The sequence below is a fragment of the Apodemus sylvaticus genome, chromosome 16 (assembly GCF_947179515.1).
Source record: "Apodemus sylvaticus chromosome 16, mApoSyl1.1, whole genome shotgun sequence".
Taxonomy (NCBI): domain Eukaryota; kingdom Metazoa; phylum Chordata; class Mammalia; order Rodentia; family Muridae; genus Apodemus; species Apodemus sylvaticus.
Genome location: NC_067487.1, coordinates 52,639,869 through 52,651,782, shown reverse-complemented (window position 1 = coordinate 52,651,782; position 11,914 = coordinate 52,639,869). Strand labels below are relative to the sequence as shown.

General features: G+C 40.8%; 1 protein-coding gene across 1 annotated transcript; it reads left to right on the top strand.

Moving 5' to 3' along the window:
- Window positions 1–6,439: 6,439 nt before the first annotated feature.
- On the top strand, window positions 6,440–11,914 carry Smim15 (small integral membrane protein 15). Its single transcript, XM_052159857.1, has 3 exons — window positions 6,440–6,504; window positions 8,467–8,610; window positions 9,659–11,914. Exon 3 carries the CDS (start codon window positions 9,677–9,679, stop codon window positions 9,899–9,901), a length of 225 nt encoding a protein of 74 aa, XP_052015817.1. The 5' UTR covers window positions 6,440–6,504; window positions 8,467–8,610; window positions 9,659–9,676; the 3' UTR covers window positions 9,902–11,914.

The following is an 11,914-nucleotide window of genomic DNA, read 5'->3' as shown; positions in this document are numbered from 1 at the left end:
CTCTTTTCACTTGGGCTGAGATAAATACGTAATTATAGCACAACAGAGGACTTTCCTGTTCTGAGCTAGAATCTCATATAGCCTTGAACTCCTGATCCTGTTTTCACCCCTACAAGTGTTAGGTTTACAGGCAAACACGAGCTTAAATGAAGACCTTAGTAAATAGGCATAGTTATTCCAAGGTTCAGAAATATTTTATTTCTTTGCTCCACAAGAGAATAAAAGTAAACTGAAATATTAAATCAGATACTTAAGCAACTATACTCAATAACAGTATAATCTTACAATTATAATGTATTCTTATAATAATATACAAAAACAGACATGAAAAGATAACTTCAAGAATATGGATATGTCTGAAGGTAGATATTGTATATTATGTGTAATACAATAGAAAACTAATATTAAAAATAACATGGAAAATTAAGCTGAGAATCTAAAAAATTTAGAATTCCAAATTCACAGCCTCCAGAAAAATCATAGTATTTCTTATAACTGGCCAAGAGAACATACACAAATCCAAATGGAGTTTCTGAATTCAGACTCTTTCCCTTTTTAAGTTGGGAGGTCCCAAAGCATAAAAATGGGATAAGGCAATGAAGGAATTTGGGACCAGGATGTTTGCAGGTAACAGGCTAGCAAGCTTTAGTTACAGCCTGGCACACTCAATGTTTCTTTACCTTTAAAACTATATTCCAAATGTATACTTTATACTGGGGGGTGGGGAGTTGGGATGGGGGGCGCAGTGCTCCTAAGGACATAGACGGGCTTTCAGAATTAGACCTTGGTTCTTCAGCTTTCAATTTGAAGGAGTAGTTCTTAATGGTTATAGTACAAGATAAAAAAAAAATGAATGGAAGAGTTTGAATAGCAAATAAATAGTTGTTCTACATCAGGGGTTTCTGTAAAGTGTGGAATTTCACACCCCACTTAAAGGTAATTACTCTCTACCCCAGCCCCTTAACAAAGGACTTAGGGTGAACAAATGTTATACAGGGTACCTACCCTAGGAAAAATAATATAAGAAATGTAGAGGCTTGGTGTGTGGCTCACTGCTAGAGTATATGCTTGGGACATATGACGTTAGGATGGATGTTCAACATGAATTTCAAATTTGGCTCAAGTTTCTTAACAGTCAAATCAATAAGACACAATTCTATCAAAGAGTAGTTTTCAAAACCTTTCTCATAATCACATTTCACAAAAATCTTTAATGGGACTTTAAAATGTCCTTGATAGTATCATTCAGAAAATGTAACTATTTTTAAAAATTGCTATTTAAGCCAAGTGCTTATAGGCAGAAGTTTAAAGTTACAAAACAATGTGGTAAAGATGGTGGTGCTGGGCCACTTTTGTCAAGGAAGAGTTCACATGGAAGTCTTCTGACACATGGATTGCTTTTCCCAATGGGAGAGTAACTTCTGTTTGGTGACTAGAAAATCCGGCAGAGAAACAAAGACATCTTGACATAGCAGCCCAGCTGACTAATTTAAGAGATAGGACTGATATCTGAGCATCAAGATTCAGGAAGAAAGCTTGGGGCCTCTTAAACTTTAACAGGATTATATAGCCCACAGCATTGCAGGAATTTACTAGAGCATTTTCCTCATTCGAAAGGGCATCCTCCAACTACAGGAAATTTGTTGGCTGCCTGGGCATAAATGTAACTGCATTCTGAAAATTAAGAATTATGAGCAGTGTTAAAAACAGCAGGCATTCAATTTTCAGTATTATGTGAACAAAAGCCTAAAAATGGCCCAAATCAGTAGCGTATAACCACCTGTCCTGACTGAAAAAGATGAAACAAAACCACCTCCTCCCTCCTCCACTGGCTCAAAACCATATGGAAATAGCCCTGCAGACAAAGAATTGAGGATGGCCCCTGCTATCCGCCCTGCTTCTCTTGCAGTCTGCATGGAGCATGTAAGGCTAAAGCTTATCTAGAAAGGGCATCTAGTCTGCATGCACATCCTTATCCCATGTTCAGAATCTCTAGTTAGATCTGTAGTCTAGCAGCTCTTATCTCAAGTTTTAGCACCTATAGTCTAGAACTAATTCTTTTTATCTTATCAATGAAAATGATGAATCACTGCCTTCCTTCCTATAGATATTTTTACATACTTGGAAAGCACTAAAACAACTACTTAAACTTCTTTCATGAATGGATATATCCACGATGTATTTATTGATCTACAAACAGCTTTATTAAGTTTGACACGTAACATCCCTTCCCAGGCACCTTTATCATTTTCAAAAATCTTCCAAGTCTCAGCACTTCAACACAAGCTTCACAAATACCCAGGATTTAATTTACTTCATTTGTTCCAATACTACCAGTTATTTGAGTGACACTATACCCTGAAATCCACTATTTAATTCCATAGCAAATTCAAGACTAGGATGGCCAACTTAGCCCTGCTCTGTGGTTTGAATGAGAATGGCACCCATGAGATCATATTTAAATATTTTGCTCCCAGCGGATGGGCTGTAGTAAGGAATAAGAGGTGTGGTTTTGTTAGAGGAAATGTGTCACTAGGGGCGGGCTTTGAGATTTCAGCTACTTCTCCAACTCCCTGCTATGATGATGGTGGAATAGCCCTCTCAAATAGTAAGCAAGCTACCAATCAACTGCTTCCTTTTGGAAGTTTCCTTGGCTTGGTTTCTCTCCGCATCAGTGGAACAACAACTAAAATCCCTTGTTTTAAACAAACTAACAAAAACATTACATTACAAAAGGCTAAGGATATAGGTCACACACACAGGAACAGGGCTAGGCACTTGCATGGCGTGTGCCACATTCCTGGGTTCAGAGTACTGAAAAATGATACAGTGATGTCCATATTTTTGAGGCAACTAATCTTGTGGTTTACATTCTAAAAAGTTGTCTAGATTACTGTCTAGGAAAAGACAACAAACCAGTAAACACAACTGAAGAGCTGTGGCAAACAAAGCAGTGGTGGTGTAGAGGGCTCCTGTGGGAAGGCAGCAGTTGTCTGCGGCCCCCTTCAAAGGCGTTAGCTCTGCAAAGGCATAAAAGCAAGCTCCCAAGAAATCCTCAAGTAAATGTTTAATAAAAACAAACAAACAAAAAAACAAAAGCCGTGTGTGTGTGTGTGTGTGTGTGTGTGTGTCTGACCTTCCATGACTTGGGCTCTGGGGATGGAATTCAGCCTTGACTGCCAGAGTCTTTACCCTCTGTCTCCTTAGACCCATAAATGATATTTTGCATTATTCCTTGTTGAGTTTCTTATTCTTTTGAGTACTAATTCTGCTTTCCTAAGCCCCTTCAAAGATGAATCTGTGAGTTTAAGACACATGCCTTTAATTTAAGCAGACATTTCTTAGTAGGATTTGCTAATATTGATACTTTCAGTACTGCCCAATAATATCAAATATTGATTGGTTAAAGAATAACACTGAAATAACACTGTCTCACCTGATAGGTCCTAATGAGTTTTCTAGAAAGAGTCTGATAGACACTTCATAGATAAAACAAGCTGAAGAGAAACTACAAGAGTGTACTCTACCTAGAAGAGGAGGCTTTGGTGGGATGAATGAGTGGAGAAGTGAAAGTGGTTTGCAGAGGCAGGTTATGCGCGGTCAAAGAGCAGCCAACCAGCAAGGCTGGGAAAGCCTTCCCCAGCACACAGCTCTGAGCCGTGCTGCCACCACCTGGGCACTAGGCAATTCTCAAGTAGGGGATTTTAGTTGTCAGCAATGATAGACTCAGAAAGCATAACTCCACTTTAGGGGGTGGGGAGGGAGACAAAAAGAAAAGATAAAACATTTCTGCCAAGACTCTGAGTGAGCAGGGATTTTGGAAAGGAATCTTTAGAATCCTGCTTTACTTTTTTAAGTCTTCTGTTGTTAACTGGAAAACCTGTATAAGAACACGAACCTTTGATGGGTGATTTAGTTCAGGATTAGTGACAGTATTTGAGAAGCACTGACTTCAGTATTTGGTTCATAGAAAGTACTCAACTGATTTTTTAAAATTTATTATTCTTCAGCATGTTCTTCAAAATATAATGAGTCCAATTAATTCTTAAAGTTACAAACTTGCTGACTAAGAAATCCATTTGCATTGTTATGATGAAAAGCAAAGGTGTAAAAATAGGGTTATGAAATAAAACTTCAGGGATAAAACCCAATTACATCAAAAGAAGTTAAATATGTAGAGGGTTACTGGAGGGAAATAAGGCTAAGTACAGGTGAGAGCCCTTTCAGCATCTTTTAATCAGAGCAAATAATAACATTATTTCAGTAGAATCTTATTCAGGGCACACTCCTTTCATTGACACATGGTTAGAGGGAGACTTAACTTTGCATTTACAAACGTTAAAAGAAGACTTTTAGAAACCTTTAGAAAGGAATGACAAGTCTGCTAGGAATTATCTTCCCAAGAGAAAAGCAAACTTACAATTTTTTTTAAGGCTTTGTGCAATAACAAATATTGTGCAGATCTTCCTTTGCTTCAGAGTCCCCTATGTGGGCATGCTGTTTTAATCTTGAATATACAGCTCTTCCTAGTCTGGTCTCCAGTAGGAACTACCTTAATACCCTGCTTCCTCTCTGAGACAGGGTCTCAAGAAGCCCAGAATGGCTCAAACTCACTGTACACCTACCATGATATTGAACTCTTAACCTTCCTGTCTTCACCTCTGAAGTCTAGGGGTTACACCTGGCTAAAACTTAATTAGAACGAGGCATATCGGATTAGTTGTTATCTAATAATGCAGGACATTTGGGAGACTAAATCCAAGTTCTTAACTGTGGTGGTGATGCACGCCCACCATCCCATCACTTAGGAGGCTGGATCAGAAGGACCCAGTTCAAGCCGAGCCTGGGTACAAGATTCTCTCAAACAAACATGACCACGATTACCCCCTCCCTCTCAGAAAGGATAAAGAGCTAGAGGACTGGCCAGATACGGACTAATTTACAGATCTGAAGGGGCCCAGATGACCAGAGGCCAACTAGGATGCTCTCTAGATATACAGGAGGAAAAGGCTCAAGAGATAATGAGTTCTGTAGGGCTATCAGTACAGAGACTAAAAAGCTGACCTCACCGCTGAACAGTCAGTCCACGGTGTGAGAGCCTATCTTGTGTATCATCTTTGGTTAAGGTAATGAGGGCCACAGTAAGGCTGTCCTCTAAGGCAACCTCTTGCTGCTCTTGGCTTTGCATAGTCTGCCTAATATACGAGAAGATAGATCCCTAACATTAGAACGTGGAGATAAGGTCTCTAATACATTATAGCCAAAGAAGCTTGCTTCTTTCTTTCTTTCCTTTGTGTGGGTACTGTACATGATTATGCCTGTGAGCCCCCTCCTCTGTTCCTCAGGTACTTCCTTACTGTGTTTCCTTTTATTCCCAAGACTTCTGAGACACCATCTAGTGAAGTGAACATGTCACTGATAACAAGCCGGTTATGGGTTTGTTTGTTCTGCACAGGTTTAAGCAATCCTTCAGGTTTTCACACAAGAATAAGAAAACCACGGCTGCTAATACAATACACAACCATTAGCATATATCCGAGGAACAGTATTTTAGATCCTTAGATTATTTACCAAAGTCTGCTCCTTGGTAAATAATGGTTACTGTTGTTAGTCTTTAACTACTCATACATGTCTCGGCTTGCTCCTCGAAGGCAACACTCACAGTCTCTCCGGAATAAAAACTTGCTTTATTTGGCACACAACAGTGAGGAGGTCTTGCAACATTCGCCAGGGGCAGTCAAACAGAGCGAGTGGTTCAGGCAAGCAATCGCAAAATTTGAGCAGCAACCAAACCAGAGCTAATCTTTCAGTTCCTGTAGATTAAGAGGCCCATTTAACGCACCCCTTTCTGCTTGTTGACTTTTGAAGTCCTTTATTTATGTATCGGAAGAACAAGTACTTCTGTGGGATCCCTATGCCCTGACAGTTTAATTATTGACAGTTTACTTTGGGCAAGTATCGACCATTCCTTTGTGAAATACGTTAGGCTCTTAAATTAAAAACAAACAGCAAAACCTCTTTCCCACACAGCGTGGCGGCATTTCCCCCTGGTAACAAGGTTCACTGGACACATCCCAGCCCGGCTGCTGCTTTGTCTGAATCTTTAAATATTTAACTATTGTTCAACTATAAAGCGCGAGTGAGGGGTGAGTTAGGAAACCTTCCACGGCCGCGAGAAGGCTCTAAGAAGTCTGCGGGGTCCACCTCATCTCTTGCTGCGGCTCTCTGGGGCTGAGAGTCCCCTGTACGAACTCCTCACCCACTCCGTCTCCTCGCCAGCGTCCCACGCAGGACGCGAGGTCGGCATCGCACACGAAGCAGCGCGCAGCAGCACCTGCCGCGGACCCGAAACCACCGCGCCGCGTCGCCCCGCCCTCCTGTTCTGGTTCGAGCAATGGCGCCGCCGGAAGCTCGCACGCGACTTCCTCATCCCGCCCCGCCTAGCCCCGCCTCTGGGCGGGACCTGAGCGGAGCGGCTTCCGCTTTCCACTTTCCTGCCTGGCGGTGAGTGGGAATGGGAGCGGGATCCCCAAGGGTGTGCGGTGGCTAGCAGTAGCCTAGTCTGAGCGTGTGGCCGGGCTACCCCGGCTTTCTGAGCTCCTGAGAGGCGGGTCCTGCCGGGCTCCGCTCGGCGGGGCGGCGTCCTTAGCCTGTGAGGCCGACGGATGATGGTGGACATGGCCCGGGGCAGGGCGAGGAGAATTCCTAAAGAGGGAAAGTTAGAAGAGGGAAGCTGTAGGTATAGAGCCATCAGGTGCAGCTCCGAGTGCCCTAGTTTTTTTTTGAGGTGAAGGAGTCTTGCTGGAAAGTGAGGCGAGGATGTTTTGGTTCGAGACTGAGGTGCATTCGAGATGTGTGGCCTGTGGACGGTAACTTTGCCACAACCTAGTCTTTAAGTCGCGCCAGTCTATTTGCAAAGTTACGCGCTTTTCACAGAGACTTGTATTTAGTTCGTTACTGGGCTCGAGAAAGATCGATCCTTCTTGAAGCTTCCTGCAAATTGGTTACAACTGGGCGAGGGCGTTACGACGTGGGTCAGGATGGTTAACGTCTCAGGCAAGTTTAATGTGCTGGAAGTAGAGGCATGGTTTCTGGTACAAATACGAAGAGCGCATGGGGACATAGGAATGAAAATCAGTGACAGTTTTCTTGATGTGACGGGTCGCGGGTACCATAATTATTTTGGTAATCCTTTATTTTCCTGGAAGGTACACTAATTGTACTACAGACCACAAAATTTTTAAAGAGCAAGGCACAGTTTTTGACTTTGTAATGATATACCCAATCCAACGAATAAATGAGGAGTCTTGAGTACAAGCAGTTTAAACTCTTGGCTGGGGAATGTTGGCCAGCGGTGGAGCACCTGCTTCTTATATACTCTACTAGGTCTTGGGTGGGGTCCCCAGCCAGAGATGCAAAGATTCAAAATCTTTATGGGTACGGTGCCTGTAACATGTCAGTCAGCCAGCTTGATTTTTTTTTTATGTCAGTGAAAGTCATAACTTTATTATTCAGATAAAAATTTAGTAATCAAATAATTTAACTTAAAATACGTGGCCTCTACGACTTAGGACTCTATTTTGGGGGCACTTGCAATTGTAATTTAGGAAGAAATAGGTGTTAAAAAGCTATACTATTATAGAAAGATGTTTTTACTTGTCTGTGTTTAGAGAATTTAGAGATTTTTTTCCCCTATTCATAATCTTACTGTAAAGGTACCTTTAATTCTCCTATTGTAACTGTCATCTCTGAGGCTCACTGTCACCATCTGTTATAACCCAGGCCTAGTCCTGGAAGCTAACCTCCATGCAATTTTACCTAGGCCTAGAATGTTTTCAGCTTCTGAGACTTACTGTGCTCATCCATTCTTGTTCTTCCTGAGCGCTGGCTGTCTGGCCAACTCAGCTGTTCTGGCTCAAATTCCTTGCCAAGCTGACTGATTCAATCTGGCTTCTCTCTCCTCTTCTGAACTACTCTGCTTGACCTCAAACTAACTCTAGCAAAATTCTGATCTTCTGGCTCCTTCTCATCCTCTGGCTTATTGTATTCACCTGTGTCTAGCTTGGTTTCCTCATCCTATGCTCTCTCTGCAGCCGTCTCTATAAAACTCTCCTGTAAAACTGCCTTCTTTCTCCTCTCTCTGTGCTTCTCCTTTAGTAGCCCCCCTTTCCTTTCTCTTGAAAGGGTTGGGGATATCCTGTTCTAGCAAATCTTTCTCTGATTCATCACTTTGGCTGCCACTCAATTGGACATCACTTTCAAATATGATGCTTCTACAAACTAACTTCACTTTCATTGTTTGGGATTAAAGGTGTATTCTGAGGGTGTGTCTGCATTCCAGCCAGAGAGACCAAAGGTGTGTGCTAAGGGCTGGGTTACACTATAGAACAATCTTGGGGTTCACAATGTGATCAAATATCCTGCAACATCTTACAATAGTTATGACTTAATTTTCTTCTTTTCTAGCTCATCCATGTACACAGATATAAAATTTAACCCCCTCCAAAGCATATGGTCAAATCGAAGAAGAAATAACCAACAATCATCTGAGTTGTGATAGACTCACTGATAGTGCCAGGGGAAAATTAGAGATCACTACTCTAACATAAGGTAAATGGTTTTTAAAAATCTTAGCTTGAGACTTTTTTTGGGGGGGGGGTGGGGAGGTTGGATTTTGTTTTTTCGAGACAGGGTTTCTCTGTATAGCCCTGGCTATCCTGGAACTCACTCTGTAGACCAGGTTGGCCTCGAACTAAGAAATCCACCTGTCTCTGCCTCCCAGGGTGCTGGGATTATAGGCATGCGCCACCTGGCTTGCTTGAGACTTTAAGTGGCTGTAAACACACACAAACCTCCCCTATCCTGGCAATTCAACCCAAAATTGAAACAGGTTAGTAGAAACAGGAACAATATAGAAAATGCCACTCAAATCCTCACCTTATTTTACCAGACAATCCTCCGTTACCAACTTAAAAAGACCAAGATGCACAACACTTACTGTGGGTGGATGCATTTCTCATTGTGATTGTTTTTTGTAGAGCTGTCAAATTTGAAAGCTCAACCTAGCATTTTTTATTTCCTGGATGTATGAATGTGCTTTTTTTTTTTTTTTTTTTTTTTTTAGCATCATGGTTTCCTCATCCTATGTTCCAGAAATAGCCACCTACTTCCCTTTCTTTGGGAGGATTTCTTATGGTCTGGCTTGAGAATTCAGACATGAAGTCTGATTTGTACTTTTGTTAATTAGCACTGAGCAGTACTTATGGTGTGTTAGCAATGACAAGATTCAGCTCTTTCCAGAACTGAGCCTGTGGAAGTCAAGATCCTTGTATGTCTGCTCCTGCACAGTTTGCCCTGAGAATTAGAGGCTTGGTGAACACCCATAGTACAAACACAGTACAGTACAAACGGGCCTTACCTTCTATAACTTGGTCTCTGTTCCTGTAAGTTGATGAATTGATGAATTGTGTTGTTCAATTTGAACTATTTTTTTTTTTTGTCTTTATTAAAACACTACTAATTAATACGGGAAAAAAACCGCCCTAAAACTAGGTGATAATGGAGTTCTGGTTAAACTGGATGTGTTCTAACGCTCAGGATCTGATTAACCATATAGTCTTCTGTTTTTTTTCCTTCCCATCCCACTCCATTCTCCAAGCCCCAGCTTGCTGCAGAGATGCTCGACATAAAGGCTTGGGCGGAGTATGTCGTGGAGTGGGCTGCAAAGGACCCGTATGGCTTCCTTACCACAGTTGTCCTGGCGCTCACGCCACTGTTCCTAGCTAGTGCTGTGCTGTCCTGGAAGTTGGCCAAGATGATTGAAGCCAGAGAAAAGGAGCAGAAGAAGAAACAAAAACGGCAAGAAAACATCGCCAAAGCGAAACGACTGAAGAAGGATTGAAGGGGTGAACGGACTGCAGCTAGAGAACACCCCTCTGGGAAATCTGAGGTTGGGAAGGACTCAGCTTCCAGTCAGTTCCTGATAGTATTATTTAGTAAATTAAATCTGACTGTACAGAGAAGTCATGTTCTGACCTCAGTTAACTATAAGTCAATCCTACAGTAACTTTTAGGCTTGGAAATAAAAGTTTGTTGGTATCTACTGGCAAGTATTTAAGCTAGCATTTATCATACAGGTGGAGCATACCTAATGTGAAAATTCAAAGCTCAAAGCACTGTAAAATCTAACACCTGTGCTCAGCCTCGATGCCAGGAGCGGAAAGGCCCACAGCCCACTTCGGGATGGGTTGCAGTCAAAATACAGGTGTGCTAAAAAAATACATGAAGTTATCTTCACGCCATGAAAAATACAAGCAGACCTTGTGTTTAGAATTGGATCCCATCCTCAAGGTATTATGAAATACTTTAAAATCTGAAAGAAAAAAAATTAAAACATTCCAGGTTCGAAGCGTTTTTGTCTTTTCAACCTGTAATAAAAAGTCTTTAAACTGACATTTGCCATTTTGGAGCTTAAAGTACTCAAGTGAAAAGTGATGAGAAAATGGTTTTAGATTATGAATGCTATTTAAATGGTAGTTTAAATGGGCTTCAGTTCTGGATAGAGGATATTAGGAATGTAAAAGAATTAATCTTCTGAGGTGAAAAGTTTACTTTGGCTTAAAAAGAGATACAGTATATTAATCACTTTTTCAAAATCATGACTGCTTATTTTTTGGAATGGAAGCATTACTTTCTCAGATGAAAATTTTATTAATGAGTATGGCTATTTTCATTCTTCTGACTTTAGCTTTTAACACAGCTAGTAATTATCAAGATACTGCATTTTAAAAGCTAACTTTATACAGGATTCTTATTACCTCGACCATGTTCAGTACCGCCTACTGGAGAGAATAACTTCTGCACTCTGAACACTGCCATGTGCTTAACTGTGTTGCTAAGAGTAACAGACTGCAGAGCCGCAGTGCAGAAGCCTCGTGCTGTTGATGCTTTGGGTTCTGTCTTAAATGTGAAACTGTTAAATGCCACCAGATGATTAACTGATTACAGACACTGCTTTTGTTTTTATTGTTCATAACCAATACAGTAATGATGTCCTGTTACTCTTTACTTAACATAGGTTCAAAGTGAAAAATCAAAATTTCAAGTTTACGAAGTCATACTTCATAATTTAAGCCAGTAAAGGTTTAATTTTGGAAACATGATTTTGTGGGTGTAACAGTGGTTACAGGGACTGCAATAAAATGGCAGAAGTACAAAGCTGGGGACCTTCCAGTGGCAATACACACTTGGCTTTTCTAAATGCATGGTTGAGCAGCATTCACTGCAGGATTGAACTGCTTATTACTGTTTTCTGCAGCTCTGATAATTTTAAGTTACAATAATTGTCAGTTTTAATGAAACTAAATATTGAAATAAATTTGATACCTTTTTATAAAGAGGTCCTGATTTTTTGTCTTTTGGAGGGAGGAGTATTTAAATTACATATGTTGTCAAGTTAATGTTTCAAAAAGATGATGAATTTCAGTCAGATAAATGTGCTAGAATTAGGATAGTTTCTCAAAACAAGTCACGGACTCCTGAGAAAGCTGATAGACCAGCTGTTTTCTTTAGGTTATTAGCTCCTGGTCCCAGCTCCAGGCACTAAAATAATTCAGCATTTATGTCAGTCAGCTGGTCTCGGTTGTATTATATTTATGTAATAAGGTATTACACCATCAAAATTAAAACGAAACTTGCTTATAAAGAACCACTGGCCTCCATATATCTTCAGAACCCACAGTTTGGATGTGACTTATTTCACAGAAAGTTTCAGTATATTTTGTTTATGGCCATATTTAGTGTAGTGTCCAAATATTGAAGCAAAAGATACAGTACTTCTCATTCAGTAATGTAAAGGTATGTATTTCACTAAAAGTGTTGTTTCTTAATATACCTTAATGACTTAATGTGGCAA

Coding starts and splice junctions, on each gene's coding strand:
- Smim15 (XM_052159857.1), top strand. CDS start 9,677: ATGCTCGACATAAAGGCTTGGGCGGAGTATGTCGTGGAGTGGGCTGCA.